The sequence below is a fragment of the Erpetoichthys calabaricus genome, chromosome 15, assembly GCF_900747795.2.
Source record: "Erpetoichthys calabaricus chromosome 15, fErpCal1.3, whole genome shotgun sequence".
NCBI classification, from domain to species: Eukaryota; Metazoa; Chordata; class Cladistia; order Polypteriformes; family Polypteridae; genus Erpetoichthys; species Erpetoichthys calabaricus.
Genome location: NC_041408.2, coordinates 1,928,760 through 1,949,403, shown reverse-complemented (window position 1 = coordinate 1,949,403; position 20,644 = coordinate 1,928,760). Strand labels below are relative to the sequence as shown.

Here is a 20,644-nt window from a genome sequence, read left to right as displayed (position 1 = left end):
CTATATAATGCCTTAACTGTCTTATCTACCTTATGTGTCTGCCCTTCTAATTGACTGTGTATAGTGTAGTTTTTATTTTTTTTTATACTGCCTTAACTGCCTGCCTGTCTGTCTGTCTAATTGACTGTGTATGGTGCTGTTTCTATTTATTTTATAGTGCCTTAACTATCTGTCTGTCTGCCTGTCTAAGTTACTGCACGTGGTGCTGTTTTTGTTGAGTATATAGTGCCCTTCACATTTATTGGCCTGTCTCACATGCTTGTTGTTCAACGCTGCAGACAGTGGTCCCATGTTGCATGTTGGTTGGACACACCAGTCTGAATTTCACAGCACTCCTTCCATATCACATTACAACTGCTACCTGACTGGAGAGATTAAAAATACGTGATAATACATGATGAAAAATTGCCTAAGCAGTCCGATTAAAAAACGCAATTTGAACTTTCAGCTTCTGTTGATGTCTTCATCTCTTGTTAAGGCCAAATTAATTTTTACGCAAAAGTAGTCTTTTAGGAGGAAAAATTACATCTGGTTCATGATTGTTTAGTTTTAAATCTTTTAAAGTTGATTAGCTATTTATATGTCTGTGTCTTTCGAAAACAACCGATGGCTGTGCTGCAGCAGCAAGCGATACTCTTCATATAAGCGCAGAGAAAGGAAATGTTTTTTCATATGAACTAATTGTGGCCCTGAGACTGAACCCCGAGTCAGGCTGCGGCTAATCCATTTAGCAGACTCTCCTAATTCATGAGCCACAGGCGTCCAGCTGCCTCCCCCTGTAACTGTGAATGGAGCCGCACTGCTCAAGAGGAGGCCATGGTTTATTTGTATGGTGTCGATGTCGGCTGTTTTTCCAGTGAGTGTTCGATTGGAGTTAGTGAACATGGTTTTAAGAATTGTGTGTTTAGAAAATAAAACCAAATGCTATTTCCCTTTCAAAATTCTGCAAACTTCGAGAGAAAACAAATCTCTAGTTATTTAGATGTTCAGAAAATCATCACCAAATTATAGCGTTTCTTAATGTGTCCTAGTAAGGCTTCAAAAATTGTAAATCTCATGTGTTTCTTAAAAATGTTGAAGGCCACATATGAAATCATTACCTTTGCAGAAACACAACCACCTGGAGCAGCTGTGCCCAAAATCAGTGGGCTGGTGACATTCTCCTGCAGCTGGTAGGTGGGCCAGGGTCGACCGTGTACTTGGTCACACAGACTTCTCTCCTGTGTTATTCAGGTCATGTTTAGGGCTGTCTAAAACTGTACACTTGAATATTTGACCCCACTACAGTCTTTTCCCCATTACCATCTTCATCACCATTGTTGTCATTAATTTAGACAACTTTCACATTAAAGAGTCTTTTTCTGTTGATCTCTTTTGTCTAAAAAGCCACACCAGTTCCACTGGGATTCAGGCTTGTATAACAATAAAAAGGGAGTACTTTTTATAGGCATGTGAGGTCAGTGTAGTTTCCAGCTTTGTGTCCAGTTCAGCCTACTGTGGTCGTGGGCGCATGCGTTCTGTAGTGGACTGGTGTGCCCCCATCAGTGACCACTGTCCTTACTTGTTGAATATCATATTAGTAATCTTGTGCTTTGTAGTTCAATGCTCGAGCCACTAGAGTGCCAAGCTGCCTTCACTATAGAGCATTGTGGGTCACGGGTTTCCACCATTGGGTGGCCAGTTACAGTTGTATTTAATGGTGATGGGTCGTGGATAGTTTGTGAATTTGGTCGTGGTGAGTCACCAGAGGTTGATTAAAGAATCGGGCCACACATTTATAGGGACATACTAACAAATAATAAATGGTAAACAAATCTGCTGGAAATTGCATTAAAACATAAACAGAAGTTCATAAATAATAACTGAACAGAAAATGAACAGAAGCCAAGGAGTAAAGCTTGGCTGTTGCATAACATTAAGCATTAAGCTGATGTCACATTATGCAACTTCTAGTTGTTGGGTATGTGAGACTTGCTGACTGCAGTTGCTGATATCAACATGTCAGTTTACACGACAGACTTGTCAAATTTAGCAGCTGCGTGATGGCCCTCCAGTACACTTGAGCTGACAGCTTTTCCTGACGGCTAATCATGTGCTGCCTCTGGAGTCGCCGCTGCTCAAAGGGTTAACAGGTGTGGCGAGTTCAGCTCCTGTGTCAGCTCTTTATTTTCATTTCTCTCCCCCCATCCCCCCCACCCTCGTTGTGGTGTGTAAAACCTGAGACATCAGACAGACGACCTTCTGTCCTGTTTGTGAGGTCCTTATTCCTTTCTGTGCATTGGACTTTTACCTGAGCGTTCATTGGCTCTCGGCCCACGTGCACACAGAGCTGTCCCTACAACGAAAACAAAACCAAACCTGTTTGAGGGGCGAGTCACGGACTAGTTGAAGTGAGTCGCTAGGTATGTCACACTAGGTGATTAGTCGTCACAGGTCACTGACAACACCTCCGACTCGCTAACATTAGGTCTATGAGGACTACGATTGAAAATCTCAGGAAATGTTGTCTGTCACACTGAAGCTATTCTGGTGGCTCATGGTGGCCCTTTGTTTCGTCCGTGGTCAGAATTTAATTAGACGTACAAGATTTAGTTTGGTAGAAATTGCTCACCTGCTTGCCATGGCTGTCTTTACAATATCCCTTTGCCGTGGCCTTTGCCGTGCTCGTGTAAATATGCAGATAGATTCTGGGTAACAAAGGGACACCTAATGCCGTCGTGAATTATTTGCAGAGTGTCTCATGCCAAGGTGCTGCATTAATCATCCCCTTTATTACCATTTTGTCTCATATCTCTCCATCAGGCACACTACTTGAGCCTGCACTATTTCACCCTGGGGCCCTTGATTTTTGGCAGACTCCGTAAAGAAAAACGAAGCCTTCAGCGGCCTCAGAACCTTTGGACATCAAAAGGCGGATGCTTTGGATGGCTTTGCTTTGTTTCCCCCCCCTCGACCGGTAGATGTTAGTGTCGGGACTGAGTTTGCTTATGCATCGCCCAGGAGACTCTGTGTTTTAATTTGATGTGCCTCTGTGTCTTTTTTTTTAAAAAAAAAAAAAAGAAAGCCAAGATTATATCCAGGAGGAAGCAGAGGTGTTAATAAATTGTGAAGCCCCTTTCAAATTTCTAAAATAAAATCACAGAGGATCAAATGAAAATTCAGCTGTTGGCAGTGAGGGTAAGCACTGCTTGATACATACATGGGGAGCATGCAGGGGATGCATCCGCTTTAGAGCGCAGTGAGGGCAGGTGAGCAGTTGGGTGGCATGGTGGTGGTCAGCATCACACCGATATTCCCGAGGGCAGCGTGCGTAAGACAGCCAGTTTATTAGGCCCATGTAACGTCCTTTGGTCTTCAGCATGAATTTGGACACTGCTCGATACTGAATGTGTTGTGCCACATGGAAATGATATGCCATGCTGTCAACCGCCCTTTCCATCTCATCCCAAACATATCTGTGCCTGTGCAGACCACTGAAAGCCATGAAAACTTACTGTCATGTGTGTCACTTGCCGGTGTGACGTGTACCATCATGCTGGAAGTTTCCATCTAGGTGTAGACATGAAGGGATTATCTTGGTCAGCATTGACCAAGTTGGTGTTCAGATGTTCCTTTAATGGGTGTCAGGGGTTGTCACCATCACATGGCCAGCACCAGCCTGTACTGTTGACACCAAACAGGATAGCTCCATGGAATTGTGGTGGTGCTTGTGCCAAATTCTGATCCTGCCATTAGCAAAGTGCCTAAGGAGTGCAGATTCATCCAACCAAGCCACTTTTTCCCCCCACTTCTCATTGGTCCAGTTTTGATGCTTCTGTGCCCACTAGAGACATGCGGCCATTGGTACCCAACGTGTTTTTTTTTTTTTCCTGCTGTTTTCACCCCTTCATGACTGTTTTATCTGGGTAGAGTAATATATATTGCTCTACTTTCCCCTATTGTATTATTAATATGTAGCCTTAGAATGCCTAATCTCACAGACTTACCACTATTTATAAGGTATTATTGTATATAACTTATCCCCACCTTCCCTTCTATATCTATAACCTCAGGCAATTAGATGTAGTAAAAAGACAAGCAGAAGTTAAGTTACAGTTTAAAAAATGTATTATTGATAATATTCATAAATAATAACAAAATGCAAAGTATATTTGAATATTGGCAACCATACAACCTGATTAAATGGTGATATGTAGTTCAGGCGGCACACAGTCTTGTAGTTACTTAAATGTCTCTAGTTAAGGCATCATTGGTGCTCAGCTTTCAGCCACATGTCTGTTCAAAATGGCTGCTGAGCTGTGCTCTTCATTGTGTTGTCTTCATCATCACAGATGAGCAAGAGAGATGCTTCTTTCAGATGTTGGTTAATAAGAGAGAGAGTGTGAGGTTAAACAAGTAAATATATTGATTTTTCTGTCCAACCCCTACAGCCAATAGGGCGTCGTAGTACTTAAAGGCTTCTGAACCAAGCCAATTCCAAACAGCCATACTTCAGACCAATGGGGGAATAGAACATCTTAACACCTGCCCCCAAACCATATGTTAAAGTACACCTTAGCCCATTTGTGGGGGTAGAAATGACTTTAGCAAAGAAACACTCGGCAAACTGGTTTAAAACACACATCCCCTAAATCCTGTCGTAAAATTCAAACAGACCCATTCCTAAGGGGGGGGTTTGGGTAAACACTAAATTACATTGCTTTGCCCAAATTAGAAATAAAGAAATACAAAACATTTATCAAGTTATATGTAAAATCTCACATCACAACAATGACACAGTCCAAAAAAGTGCTGCGCTATGAGGTGGCATGTTGAATTGGGTTCTGACCCATCTTTTTTCTCGTTGATCCTCGACATTCTCCTTTCACTTCTGTTATCCCTAAGCTGTTTTCAATCACAGGATCACTGGTCGCTAGTTGTATTTTTGCTTTTTGCACCCCTGACAGCAGCCATTTGGAAGGTGCTAGAAACAACAGACCTGGTGCCACTTATCATGCCATGCTTCTAAGTCACTAACATCACTCGATTTGCCCATTCCAGTGAGCACAGACTGATGAGTAAAATGCCAGCCTGCCTTGTATACCATGTACTGCTGTCACATGATGGAGGACATGTTGGAATGGAGAACATGGATGAAGGTAGGGGTTTACCTAATAAACTGGCCAATCAGTGAATCCTTGATTGATTCTTTTTTCTTGTAACCAACGGTCAAAAAATAATGAGACGCAGAGCGTGCCAAAAGTTTCCATTTGTGTTGCAACTGTGAAAGACCAGCCTGGACACAGATGGACACTGAGACCGCCAGAAGTCCAAAGACGCACGTTTATTTTCTTCTCCTGCACACAACACCAAACAGTGCCCAAACCAACAATAATATTGCTCACAGTCCTTCTCTTTCCTTTTCCTTTCTTTCCTCCTGCTGTCTCCACTCCTCTCTCGCAAGCTCTGTCCACTATCACCTGACTCTGGCTCTCCGAATGGAGTGAGGTGGCCCCTTTTATAACTCCCCAGAAGTGCTCCAGGTGCTCCATGATGATCTTCCGGCAGCACTTCCTGGTGTGGCGGAAGTGCTGCAGTCCATGGCTCTGGAACCTCCAGGCACCCTCTGGCCCTGATGTAATCCAGGGGGGTTGCCCTCTTGCACCCCAGGGAAGATACTGCCCCTGTCCACACAATAAAATATTTCAAAAGAAAAAATAATCTGAGACGTACTGATCAGTTCTGGTCCACCAAACATTTGATGTGGCAGAAGGAGAGCACTAACAAAGCTGTAAAATTTAAATAACATGTTTGGCTTCTCATTAACTGAAAATGCTGACTTTCTAGGTTAAGAGTTTGAGACCACAGAGTTAGCTAAGGTTAGGGTTCTGAGGCTTAAAAAGCAAGTCGATTAAAATCAAGGCGCAAAATAACTAACAGTAACGGACACTAATTAAGAAAGTGACTGGAACCAAAAACCTGCAGCCATGGTGGCCCTCCAGGATTTGAGTTCGACAACCCGGCTGTAGAGAGCCATTTTGTTGAAGGTTTTTAACTGTATTTGAAATGTGATTTGGCCATGCAGTCCTAAACTGTTATACTGAATGTTTTCTCCTCGATTTTCAGTTGGGTGAAGGTTTCAGACACTTTCCACTATTTCGTTTTCTTTCAGGCCATTTTCTTCCCCTGTGGTTTTGTCGTTTAATTTATCATTAAAGTGCTTGTTCTGTTCTTGAAGTTTGACTGTGCAAGTTTCATTTCTGGCCTCATAGGAACATCGTGTGCTGCTTGAATAGGCGGCGGTAGACGTCGGCCTCTCAAGATGCCCACCTGATTGTTCGCTTCGAAAGTACAAAGTAAAGCGCCCACCTCGAGTGCGCAGAGACGTGAGAGTTTTCCTTCTCCTTCAGCCCTGAGTAGGTTCTAGTAGTCCAATTTACCGGTGACTTGAATGTCTTTAAGCCAAATTAGACACACTTATTCGTTTAAAAATGATTCTTGCTGCACAATCGCATCTTTCAAGCAGAATCATTTCAGATGAAATGTAAATTGGCTTGTGTTCATTTTTATAACGATGCCCCAGGGAAATGAGGATGGCAGCACTCAATGCTGGCTTGGAGTCAAATCCAGAAGTAAAAGTTGCTTGACTTCTCCCTGCTATGCTTGTCGCAACACACATTCGCATTCACACAGTCATGTTGTGGTGTGTGCGGGTGTGGCCGACTGGAAATGGTGGCAGTGCCCAAGAATGGCAAGGCTGTGACAGAGGAGCACAGACGTGTGTTATTCGTTAGATGCTTTTTGGGTATTCTTAAAGCTTTATTTTCAAGGAACATTACCTCATGTATTTTAAATTAATTCTTCAGCTTATGAAAGATATTAATATATTTTAGTGTCTCTGCATTGTGTTGGAGAGTTGCTTGGATTCACTGCATTGATGCCTCGGAAAGTCCAACCACAAGTTGCTAAGAGTTGCATCACGAAGACTCGGCTCTAGAACTCTGAAACATTTTAGTGTGGTGTCCCGAGTTTACGGATTGAATGCTCGAACGGCTTCCTATTCCTCTTCATCTTTTGCCCACCTTTATGTGGGGTCAATGCATCTGAACAACCTTCTCCATACAGCTTGGTTCTGCAGCTCCTGTCCCGTCAAACCTTTTTCCTTACCTTCTTCTTTTTTTTTTTATTCATCCACTTTCCCCTTGACATTCATTCCCATCTCTTTTGCCCAAATATTCTTTGTCTCTGTTCATCACTTGTCTATACCACCTTAACCTACTTTTCTGCGCTTTCTTAGATGTCTGTCACACTTTTGTTGTACCTCTGGGTGTCTCATTTCTTTCCTTTTTTGTAACTCCACACAACATTCTTATTTCTGTCATTTCCATCTTCATCTCTGGCGCTTCCTTTACTGCCCTACCTCAATTCTTCAAACACACAATATTCCTGATACCTCCTGCCCAATTGTTCCATTCCCACAGCACTTTGTGTTATCTCTGTATGCAGTTCTCCATCTTGGGCTACCTCTGATCCTAGACATTTAAACTTCTCCACTCTTACCAGTAGCTCTCATTGCTGAGTAACATCTGAATCATGATCATCATTAAACCTCACATACAGTATACTGTCTCCTTTCTATTTATCTTAAGTCCTCTTATCTTCCAAAGCCCTTCTTCATTGCTCCTCTCCATTTCCTCCTTACGACACAATGTCATAAGCACAAAGTCTGCACCAGGGTGCTTGGTCTTTTATCTCTTGGGTCAGCACATCCTAAACCAGATCAGAGAGGTAAGGACTTAAAGAAGATCATTGGTACAGAACCTCTCTAACTGGAATCTTTTCTGTTACCCCAGCACTCCTTCATTCATGTTCTAGACAATCCTCACACACTTCTCTGGTCCTCCTTTCACTCACATGCACCTTCAGACCTCTTAATATGGCACTCTTAATAAGCCTTCTCCAAATCAATAAACACCTAAACATGCAGACTTTTCTCAATGCTCCTCCATTCATCACAATGCAATAATTTCATCAGTTGATCCTCTCCCTGGCATAAAACCAGAGTGCCCCACCACCCAATGGCGGTCTTCTTCCTAAGCCTTCTCCGTTGAACTCTTTTCCAGGTTATCATTGTGTGTGATATTGGCTCTATCCCTCTGTGGTTTCCACAGTCCTGAATATCATTGTTCTCCTTATTAATGTTTACAGTCCCACTGATCCTCTACTCCTCTGCTACTCTCTCCTTCTTATAGATCTTATTCTTTAGATCCCACAACACATCTACTCCTTCTTCTCCTAAACACTTCCACTGGTACTGGAACATTGAACAGCATTAGTCTTGAGCTCCTAGTGTTTGATATTCTGGTTAACAGTTCATAGCTTCCCTATGTTATGATCTCTGATTTTTACAAAGTGGAGTTTCTGGATGATTGAGTAACGATGATAAGAGATTGATTAGAGTGTATTGCTTCTGTCTTTGGGGTTTTGACTCTTGGATTACGGATTTGGAATTGTTTTCTGTGGGTTGCCTTTTCAGATACATTTTTTTTTTGCCATTTTTATTCTCTGTGTTGAATATAAAATCTTTAGAAATTGCAATTCCTTGTTGGGTTGGTCTCTCTAACCAGAGGTTGTTTTCTTTACTTTAGAGAGAGACAGGTTTTGGAACATTTAAAGTATATTTTGAGTATTTTGAACTTCAAAGGACTGTTCCACTTTTTGGGCCTGTGCAGGCCAAAGCCTCCTTGTGGGGTTTAGGGATCAGGCTACCTGTGGTGAGGCCTATTCCTGTAGGCTAACAGAGTTTAGGGGTATTTTAGAATACCTCATACTGCCCCCTGGCTGGGGTTCATATTCATGTTTATGTCTGTTATATTGAGTTTTTATTTATTAACTTATGTGCATTTGTCTTTGACTTTTTCTATTTTATTTGTGTATATAAGCTGCTTTTGTTTTGCGAGTGGTCCCCCAAGATATGGGGCTGCCTGCCAATCCCTCCGCCCTATAAACCTGAAGAGTCTCCTGCCTTTCTTGGCCATTGTGAATGCACTCTGGAGTTGGTGAACTGTTGTGCTTTTTCTGGATTTTTTTCGACCTTCTGCTCTGTGTTTTGACCTTCCTTTTGGATTCTATATTGGGACTGTGTTCACCTTGGATTGTCTTCTTGTTACAGGGAATTCTGTTTTGCCTTTTTGCTCCACTGAGCTTCCTTGTAATGCAAACACCTTTTTGTTTTATTTTTGTGAAGAATGAATCCTTTAATTTATAAAGATTCAGTGCTTGCCCTGATTACTAGCTGGGGTTTGGTGGTGATATCCCCCTCTAGTGGGCATTGTTGGAAAAGCTTTTAAAGCATATTGGGACTTGTTCTTTGGGACTCCCAGTCCACAACACACACCTGTTTCCATATTTGGATTCCAGTCACTTATGACACAAGGAATGCAGAAAAAACAGCAAATAGACATGTCACAAAATAAAGAGAATAGTTTGAAACTAAAAAACAAGATAGTACTTACTAATGAACATAGATAAAGATCAAACAAAAAGAAAAGACATCAGTGTTTACCTTTGCAAAGACAAAGACGAACTACAGAGGGCGCCGGCGAGCAAGTGAGCATCCTCTTGACTTGTCGCAGTGACGAAGAGAAGGCCGAGTGCACATCTAAAGCACTTGACAGACTCGTCTTTGCCGAGCCCCTTGGTGCTGTTTCTAAAATAAATCCTCCCAAGGCAAGGATTTTCAAGTACGATTTAGCAAGAATTGTGCTGCCCAGAGATGAGCAGACATAAGAGCTGCCTTGAGAGTAAACGAGCATCCAGTATGAAGGATAAAAACGGGGGGCTCAAATTCAACCCACCAAGGATTTGTTTAGTCGCAGTGGGGTGCCATTATAAGTGGATCTTTCACAGGTCCTGATGGTGGGCCGCTTGCATTAGTGAATTGACGGGCACTACCCAGGCAGACGTCAGGGTGGCGACTTAAACCTTTTACATTTTCTCTCTTGTTTTATATTGCCTTTATTTCTTTGAAAGTGTGCTAATCTCCTAAAATGTGTTTTAACTTTTAACCATAAAGCACTAAGGTGGCCTGGATTGGTTCCTGTCTCATGCCCAATGTTGGCACCTGCCTACTCTGAATTGCATTCATTAGCCTTGTGAATGTTCTGTTAACAGTAAAACAACTTTCTTTCTTAATATAGAAATTGGGAGCATATCTGAGGAAACCGAAGCCTGTGATTGGTGGAGCCTAGGAGCCATTCTTTTTGAATTACTATGTGGAAAGGTACGTTTTCTGTGGGGGACACATTTGAATTGATCTAATTCTAGTGCTTCCATCCAACCAAAAAACTGGCATCTCTTCTTATCCGTAAGGCAACCAAGTGAAAAATCAAGCGAAGGACATGAAACCCTGCCGAGTGCCAACAGATAATAACTGATTTCATTTCATACAGCAGTAAACTGCCAACAAGAACTAATGTTTTGTTGGAATTATTTAGTGGTGGTCAAAGTAGTTCACAATAATATAAAATTGGCAGTTTCACAGGCAGGTGGATTGGCAAAGAGCAGTACCCAAAAAAAAATCAGCATGAAGATGTGGGTCTTTTATCAAACAGGGAATAAATAATTCAATAACTGCCTATTTTGTTTACTTGTGTATTTGTCAGTTTACAAAATCTAAGTATTATTTTGATGAAATGAGCGAGCATCATCATATTTATTGGATTTTAAAAAAGAAATTGAAATTGAGCTTTAAAATACGTGCATTGCAGGAGTTGGTGTGCACACAATGGCCTCTGCTTGTGTTTATTAGCATTTACGTATGTGTGTGTGTGTGTGTGTGTGTGTACAGCCCCTTCAGAAAGGCCTCGGACCCCTTCACTTTTTACACACTTTAAGTTGCAGCCTTGTGCTAAATTCACTTCAGATCTTTGTTTCACTCATCAAGCAGCACTCAAAACCCCAAAATGACAAACAGAAATGGGATTTTAGGAATTTCTGCAAGCTTATTAAAAATAACTGAAATAACCCAATGACACAAGTATTCAGGCCCTCTGTTCAGAGCTTCATTGAAGCCCCCTTGAAGGCTTCTTCAGTTTGACGCTCCACACACCTGGATTTGGGGATGGCTGCACAGTAGGTAGTGTTACTGCCTTGTGGGTCCTGGCTTTAGTCCTTAGTGTGTGTGTAAGTGGCCCCTGCAATGGACGGGTAGCCCACCTAGGGCTGTTTCCTAGGTTTTGGATCAGGTCTGCTTCGAGGAGATGTGTTATGACTTTCATCATTTGAGATGTTTACAACAATCCATTTTTTATTCAGAATTGAGTACATCTGTGTGGCTCTTTCTAGTGAGACCCCCAACAAGTTTGTACTCAAACCTGCCTCACTGCTTCAAAGGCCTGGGTTCAAAATCCACTCCTGTCTGTACCTCAAATCCCGCACTTTAGGCTGAGTGAGTGCAGATGTGTGCAGAGTGTGCCCTGCTACAGGCGGCCATACCATCCAGAGTTCGCACCTGTCTTATACCCTGTGCTACTTTGCGACTCTGAACTGAAATAGCAGATGTTAAGAATGAATGGATGTGTGGTACAGAATGTCAGTGTAATTTCAGATTCTTGTAACTAAGGAAGTGTACTTGGCTTCATTTTTGTTCTGAGCTCCTTACTTGTGATTGTCACTTTCCTAATCTTGTCTCCCAGACTGATGTCTACTTGATTATGTTCTCCTTTTTTGTAAGTTGCTTTGGATAAGCTAATAAATATTAATAAACCATCAGCACAAAGTACAGACTCACACTTAGGCTCCATACTGAGCCTTTTAACTCGAACCTAAAGTGGCACCGTTGTCCCAAAGTGGGTGACACCTCGACGTGATGAGCCGCTCTTATCTGGAGTGGCCAGTGATGCTCTTGTCTTGGCTGTGACCCTGATGAGTGAGGTTTCTGACTAGTTTTGCTTTGGTTTAGTAAATGTATTTAATTCTTAGCGTTGTGACCGGTTTGTAGAAGTTTACGCTTGCTTATTAATGTACACGTAAGGAGATCTTTAAATTGCAGTATTTGCATTTTGCTTTTTCTGTATAAAGATTTGTAAGCACCCTGAGCCTGACTTCTGAAGAGAATGCTGTGAACTGAAGTGGGCTCCTCGGGGGTCATTCTTGTCTTAAACAAGACAGAAGTCATTTGTGTTCTGTGTAAGAGCTCTTCCATAAAGTGTAAAGTGCGCCTCTGAATTTCAGGTAAATGTTTTATTTATTTTTTACAGTCACTTTATCAGTGCCATCCAGCAGGGATCAATAGGCACACCGTGCTAATCATGCCGGATTACGTGTCAGACGAGGCCAAATCCTTAGTGCAACAGGTAAGCATGCAAACGGGATTAAAGCCGCCTTTGATTGCGTGGCAGGAAATACATTAGTCACTGTGGCTTTATTCCTTTATTTCTAAGCGCAGTAACGTTTTTTTATGACAATATTGAAATGTGCGTCTTTTTAAGTGAGCAGTCTCTTTACACACTTCTGTTTAATTCAAGTTTATGTGCCTACTAATAAGGTTGTGTGGTCAGTCAATTCACATCTCATTCTTGTCTTTCTTTACATTCTGCAATTCTACTTTTCTATCATCTGTGCATCCTTGGGCAGCTGGAGCCTATCCCAGCAAGCATCGGGCGAAAGGCAGGAGCGCTCCCTGGACAGGGTGCCCAGTCCATCATGGCAAACACACACAGAGGCCAATTTAGTGACTCTCTTTTGGCATCTTTTAAAAAGAGTAGGGCTTTCCTCATGTCCTGGTCAAATTGCCCGCAATGGCTTGGACATTCCGGCCCCCTAATCATCCTCTGTCACTGATTGGCTTACTAGCTGCCTCAGCCTTTCACAACCCAAGAGCTAATGTGTGGTGAGCACACCAACTATGTAAACTGTTTTGAGTAGAGAGAAAGGTGCTATATAACTGTAATTGACTTTTATTATTGTTATTATTATTATTATTATGGACTGCATTATCCAGAGACAGAAAAGGGACACTGCCTTGAACCTTTAACAGTATCATGCACAATTGCCACTTTTCATGATGTGTGGACACTTAATGTGGGGAGAGCAGAAGCCACCATGGCTGAGTTTCAGCTGTGATATTTCATTATCTGGCACATTTTTGTTTCTGATTAAAAGTAAATCCACGGTTACAAGCAAAGAAGTCTGTGTGCTTCAACTTGAAGCAGCGTTTGTCCAAACGAAACGTCATTGATGCTACCCTGCCAATGCCAGCAGCAGCTTTAGTTATTTAAAAGCATGGACAGCTTTCGAGGGTAAAGCAGGATACGTTTAAAGGGCGCCCCTGACAGTGCTCTTCTTCTCAGTGTGTCTTTTGTTGTTTATTCTTGCAAATGCAGTAATAGGCACTGAGATGGTAATAATGCTAGAACCTGTTTTTAAAGTTAGGTAACAAATGCCACCTATGAAGGGTGGCCAGTTACACTTCTCTGACTGCTAAAGTTGAGGTAAAAGGATCAAAAAAAGTCAACACCTTCACTGCACTTCATTCTTACCATCCGTCTATGAGAAACCCCATGATATTATATGAAAATAAAACGGGAATGCTTGTTAAAGTTTCAGCTGTTCCACTAAAGTATAAATGAAGACAAGTAACACAAAATCCACACTCAACAAAACGATCCCAAGATATCTCACAAAGCCAGTAACACAAAATCACTCTTAAGCCCACTGCTTGACCCATTTTACAGAGAGTTCAGTTATAAAGAAATGTCCAGTTTAGCACTTGATGGGGGGCGATTGTGAAATGCGAAAAGACCACAAAGCCAGGAAAAATGTCTGTACCTGGCATTATCACCGACTGAACGCACTGCCTGAGTAACCACCTTTCCCATTGCAGACCCTCCTATGATGATTGTTAGCCTGTTCAGTTTCTGCCAATACGCCCGTGAAAAGCTTTGTTTTAAAGTGAATATGGTTTTTGAAGCAAGGCTTTCCTGTTGTCTTCTTCCTTCTTCTTCTTGAACTGTTACCTTATTAAAGGGGTTCAGGTGGTGCCAGCACCGGTGTCCATGGCAGCTCCTAACATCTGTCCAGGAACAATCTCAATAAGGGCTATTGTCAGATGCTGCCTCACTTTCCCATATAGGAACAATGAAACAAAATGACAGCACAGGTCTTGGGAAGAAAATGCCCAATGTGGCAGTGCTATTGGTTTTGACCTTGAGGGTTTCAGAGAGTCGGAAGGGTTAATTAGGAAGTTCCGGAGCCCTGTGTTGTGCTGTCAGGAGTATGGACTGGAGTTCTCTCCCAAACTCCTAAAATATTCAAGGCTGTAAGACATGTACCTTGAAAACATAACGTTGAGCTGTCCTCATCTTAACTTTTTGAATTCAGAATTTGATTATGTGCCTTTCATTCTGTATTATTATTAAAGAAAATCCCCAAGGAACAGACATGTAACTAATAACCCATGCGTAGAGATGAAGAAGTGACTCACTGGTGACATGTGCTTCCTGGGCATGTAGGTGGATGAGACTTACTGAAAACATCAAATTCGATTAATAGCATCAAGACACGAGCCATCTGTCTGAAGCAAAGAGAAATAAACAGAAGTGCAGTCGACTCCTCGTATGGATGTGCATTTACCGTAGCACAGTCTCTGCGTCTTATGAGCTGGCTGTTGAAAAGTAGAATCTCCTCTTTTTATTTATTCATTTTATCTTTGTAACTAGTGACACAGACAGACCTACAATCCTAAAATTTACCTTTTATTAGCTGTCATAAGCTCTCAATTAAGACCACGATGAAGGTTCTAGTTCGATAAATTCACAGTGTATATCAGGCGGCGTTAAGAGCTTCCATAATTTGCTTCACGATATATACACATGGCTGATTCTGCCCATCTTGTCACACCCAGCTGATTTCGCTGCTCTTCTTTTTCTCCTTTACACATCTCCTTCTCCTGAAGTCTGCCTATGCAGTTTGCCGAGAGTAAGACACCGACAACTTTGCAGGGGTTGTTGTAGCCACATGTTGAGCTTCACTTGCTTCATTCATGTCTTAAGCTCTCAATTAAGGCAAAGATCGAGTTTGAAGCCCTAGTGGTTCATGAATAATTGCATGACAGACAGACAGAATCCTTCACATTTTATATAAATACACTATCTGTGCTGTTGCCCATCTAAGTAATAAAGGAAAATCTTAGCACAAACGTTCGCAGTTGACCATCTTTTGGAATGTATTTTGTATTTTACGTAGTAAAAAAAAAAAGCATTGCATTATTCATTCCAACTGAACATAATATCACAAACATTAGTTTGAATAAAATGCATTGCAGTTGTCATTCCAAAAGATGGCACATCACAAACATTAACACTGCTTTTACAAATCCCATACCAAAGGACATATAAAAGAGGCATAACAACCTGGCGGTGAACGAAAGTGCACACCACGGCTAGAGCAGGACTTCACAAGTCTTCATCAAGTAGGCCTCACTTTAGGCAGTCAGACCTCAAATTCCAAAGGCAGGCTTCAAAATGGGGCTCTGGCTTTTAAAAATTCAATAATACTTTTAAATACTTAAAATATACAAAAGTTCCCGACAAGGGAGAGGATAAAACCTTTGGCTTGAGAAGACAAGTCAACGGCAAATGGAATGAATGGAAGTGACCAGGAGTGGAAATGTTAAAGAGGCCAAAAGTCGAAATCAAGAGTCAAGTCTATCTTTTCATCTAATCGAAAATTGTCAGCTAAGAATCAAAGTAAGAAATGGATGGCAAATGGCAGGAACTGGGAATTCTAAATAGCACTACTATACACATACATAATAATAATAATAATAATTCATTTATATAGCGTTTTTCTCAGTACTCAAAGCGCTGTCCACACAGGGAGGAACCAGGAAGCGAACCCACAATCTTCCACAGTTTCCTTACTGCAAAGCAGTAGCACTATCACTGCGCCACCTGTGAGGATGAAAGGTTTTTGTTTAGTTATCCACTGGAAGAAGAGGGGTGCCGTAAAACCTCTGGCTTAAAGCATAAGCAGTGCTTTATTTTTTTTAATAGTGGAAACTCCAAAAAGAGGCAACTCAGAAATAACCAAATCCAGCAATGAAATGTGAACAGCAAAAGAATAAAAGGCCGAATTTAGAATAGAAAGAAAATCCAAGGATGGACTGACCAGCAGAGGCAGGGAAGCGAAGTAGCACCTCAGCCGCAGTGTTGAGGTGACTCCGGTCTTGTATAGCAGTGAGGGCAGCGTCTGCGGACACCCAGTGGACAAGACACAAGGGGCAGAACTTACAGAATTAACGTAAATTGCAACAACCAAAACTGAGGTCCTAGAATTGTGTTGCATTCCGACTGCACGGTAGGTGTTTGTCAATAACTTGTATGCTAATCTCTGACAAAATCTTCACTTAACAAATTGTGTTCTCTGTTTGAAGCTTTTACAGTTTAATCCCACTGAGAGACTTGGTGCTGGAGCGGCGGGTGTGGAGGACGTTAAATCTCACCCATTCTTTGCCCGCGTGAACTGGCCAGCCTAGCTTCATGAAACACTAAGCCATCTGGATTGCTGCTTTAAGAGTGGCCAACACCTCAGTAGAGAGCAGAGAAGCCAATGGATGAGAACACTTCAGGCCTTCTGAAAAATGAACTTTTTACGTTGTTCCTGTACTATCTTTCATAATTTATTGCTGGTGGGTTATGATTGCTAACACACTACTTGTTTTTTACATGACAAATAGCTCTCAGTCCCTTCATAAAAAGCAATTTATTAAACACCTTTAAGCAGATCAATAGAAACACTATAAGATGACTCTGTACATGTCTGTTTATAGGTGTTAATTACTGAGGAAACCAAGTAATATAATTTAAAAAAAAAAAAAATCTTACAATTGGAGTGCTGTTTATATAATGGAATGGCACACTTAGCATCTGCAAACCAAATGTTCACTTTGAAAGGCTGTCAAGATACTTATTTACGTTGTCAGTGTGTTGCTGATTATGTATGCCAAGGTACTGAACCAGAATGAGAAGGGGATTTAACACGTATTTTGTGTTTCTTTTATTTATTAGCAGTGCATGATGCTGAAAAACGAGATGGCACTGGTGTCTGCCCAGGAGCAGCCAACCCGGTTTGTTTTACTTTATACATATATCCTGTCATTGAACTGAAAGTGTTTGTTTAACTTGAACACTTTGTGCAAATAATGAGGTGTTGGTTAAGGCAAACCTCGTGTTTTCTTACTAATGCATGTTTACATTTTTTTTTTTTTTTTAAGTTCACAAAGTTCTTATATGAAATGTTTTCAACTGTAAATTAACTGAATAGACCTTTACAATAACAATATTTTTTAAAGATGCTCTGAAATATGAATACCATTTACAGGTTTTCAAATGTGCTACACTCGAATTTAACACTAGAGGACAGGAGAGGCAAACAGCGTGTGCAATTTGGAGTGCTTATGCAGTGACTACGTCCGAAGGGTCCGACACACAGCAAGTGTTGACCATTCACTGTCGGAGACTGGTGCTTGGTGAACAATAGGGTGTGCAAAAATGCCAGGCGTTTGAGCTCTCATCAATGAGAGAACTAGTGGCCACTGGCTGGTGTCACGCGAGGATGAGAATTGGAACGAATTTATCATAGCAGGTCCTGATTTTGGGAATCAGTCGTCATTTCCAAATTGATTGAGAATGTGCGTGAGTGGGCTAACGCTGGGTTTACTTCCTGCTGTGTGCCCAGTGCTGCAAAATGGTGCTCTGAATTGGATTAGAGTTGGGCTTTAAGAAAGTTCTGGCTTAGATGTTTCAAAGCCACTTCACAGCATAAAGGAAGAGCTACTGCTGACTACAGCTGTGTTACTCCGCTAACAGTGTGAACCTTCTAGGAAACTCATGTGCCATTTATTTTCTAAATACTCATAAATTCTAAAAGCAGACTGATGAATAGCCCTCAAATAGCAGGCACTGTTTCTGAGCTTTGGCAGAGAGCTCTCAAAACTCATTGTGGGCTCTTTTATTGAAAACTCCATTAAAACATCCGTGTGGGTTCTAACTTCAGGCAAATCGTGCAGGTAAAGCTGGTCTGAATGTGTTCCTGGATCATCATTGTGCTGTATATGGAGCTGGTGTCGATGTGCAAGGGAGAAACCTGGCATGGCACGGCACAGCACACAAGTTTGGCAGACCACCCCTTAGATACGCACCCAGACAATTTAGATTTGTCGATCAGAAAGATGGAATATCTTTAGATTGTGAAAGAAACCCAGAGTTACCCTGTGAAGATGTGCAGGAATGCAGGTAATACGTGCCAACTCCACGAAGCTGGCAATGGAATCTGGGTCTCCTGTTTTGATGTGGCACTGCTACCAGCATTGCAACCCGATACATTCATATATGGCTACACTATATATGCAGATACTTTGGGTGACAATAATAAACATCATTGGCCTTTTGCTTGTACCCCATTTTATAAACAACAAAAACTGACCCAACACAGGCACTTAAATAACAGATGGAAAATAGCAACGGTCCATTTATGTGCTCTTCAGTGTTCTGCTTGTCTGTCGACTGTATTGTCCTCATGGGTAGCAGGGTCTACATTGTCAGCTGACTTCCAGTCACGTCTCTTCCTGCTTTAGGTCCAGAGTGGAAGGTTTGGGGTCAGAAGTTGTGTCAGTGTTTGTCCCAAAAGTTGTTCTCCGCTCCGAGGGAAACAAAAGTGGGTTAGTTAAGGATGGTGCAACTCTTCTCCTTTCCCTGTACATTCTATTATTGAGTCAGGCAGCCGTGTGTGTGACAATACATAAATAAATATGTACGAGTGTGTGTGTCTGTATAAATATATTTACAGTAAGAACACAAAGATATAAAGAGGTCTAAAGCTGTGTTCCAGTTTGAGGGTTGGGAGGTTATTGCAAAAGAAATGACCAGAACCATCACGATTGACTTCTTTATCCACGGGTTCGTCAATGAACGCCAACATCTATCTTTTTCTTACATAGATGGTGGAGCTGAACGCAAAGATTTTCTGGAATAAGCGAGTTCAGAGACTCATTGGGATCCCTTCCACCACATTGTTCTCTCTCTCTCTCTCTCTCTGTGTGTGTGTGTGTGTGTGTATGTGTATATATATATATGTATGTATGTATGTATGTGTTTAGTGTGTTACAAAGTATGCACATGTAGCTCTACAGCTTTGGGTCCCCAAAGGCTAGAAGTAGCCCTGTAAATTTACAACATTTACACACATTTATTGCCTACCTAAACCCATCGCGGGGAGCAATTTTGTTACTTGTGTCAAGTCCCAAAAAGTCCCTCCTAGGGGACAACCCTAATAAAGTACAAATATGGTCAAATTTTGATATGTAACACACCCTGTGGTCTTCCATCGTACAAATGTGGAGCTGCTCCACTGGACCTGACCACAAAAGATGTGCCCCCTTTTCTGTCGGGCTGGGTGCCCTGTACACTCACCCTGTCAGATAATGCCTTTAGCACCAGTTTCCCAGTGCTTCTGAATTTTTCCATCTTGTCTTCTGTCCTCGTTTCCTCATGCCATTCGCTATCCTCCAGACTCCAAGCTCAGTGACGAATTGAGTGTGAAGTACCTTTAACCCCTAACAGGTTTGGCTTTCATTGTGTGATCTTGGGGGGGACCTAATCTAGAACTTCAGTTCCCCTGGTGACCTCAGGTTTCTCCATAGTCCTAAGTCTTCGGACCTGTTTATGGTGCCAGAAATACCCAGATGCCTTTATTTTACAATGGGTAGCAGAGACCATACATTTCATAATTAACTACTAGGACTGGGATAGCTCGGGCACTGACCTATCTGACCACCACTGCCCTTACACTACCTTAACATTGCTGCTACTCCTAGATCCAGTGCCTCTTCATTCTGAGGCCTAGTGCCCCTATTAACCTTGGCATACCCATAGAGGGTGTTAATAGTGTGAGACGTCCTGCAAAGTGTTGTCCCAAACACGGGGCACAGTGAACTGCAGCCCAGGTCCTGACAGGGTGGTCTTTCAAACAATATGTATAAGTTAAACACACATTCACAATAAAAAAGAAACATGAAAGCTGTGTGAAAATGGACTGAGTCAGACAGCAGATCATTCCTTTGTGGCACTAAGTTGGAGTATTTCTGTTACTAGTTTTGAAGAAGTTTTGATTTTGTGATCCCAAAAGAAATGTTCTTTGGAAATTGAAGTTAGAATTTCAAGTTGAAAATCAAGTGGGAAAAGGATTTATCTTACACACATATTCAGCAGAACAAAAGGGTAACAATATGATGTGACTTCATATCGGCTCAATCACAAGTGTCCAGGACAGGTGGGCTCAGACATGTTTTTTTTCCTCTTGTGATGATAAATATTGTACTGACGACACTTTATGGTGCAGTAGCCTTGGATGTCAAAGTGAATATTAATAAATGTCTAAGTGGAAATTGTATGTTGCATATTTAATTTGTTAAGGAAAATGGAACCTGTAAGCATTTATGGAAATGTGCTCAGACGACCCGAGGATGGTTTTCAGTGGCAGTCACTCAAAACACAAATGACGCCCGTGAAGGGGTTTGTGTGGCTGCACAGGTACCACGCACTACTGATGGCTACTACTGAAGTATGACAGTCTCACTGTTTATTTATTTACTTACTCCTTCAGT

At 41.7% G+C, this 20,644-nt stretch overlaps 1 protein-coding gene across 2 annotated transcripts in view; it reads left to right on the top strand.

Annotated features, from left to right (window-relative positions):
- Positions 1 to 20,425, top strand: part of rps6kc1 (ribosomal protein S6 kinase polypeptide 1) — a 151,571-nt gene extending 131,146 nt beyond the window's left edge. The window contains exons 14-17 of one of the 2 annotated variants that reach the window (XR_007933597.1): positions 10,179 to 10,261; positions 12,240 to 12,335; positions 16,415 to 19,084; positions 19,196 to 20,425. Coding sequence is in view for 1 of the 2 variants with exons in the window: in XM_028820164.2 (XP_028675997.1) it covers positions 10,179 to 10,261; positions 12,240 to 12,335; positions 16,415 to 16,516 (281 nt within the window). In the remaining variant the exon portion in view is untranslated. Of the gene's footprint in view, positions 1 to 10,178; positions 10,262 to 12,239; positions 12,336 to 16,414 lie in introns of both variants that reach the window. The other variant, XM_028820164.2, reaches the window with a different exon arrangement.
- The last annotated feature ends 219 nt before the right edge of the window (positions 20,426 to 20,644 follow it).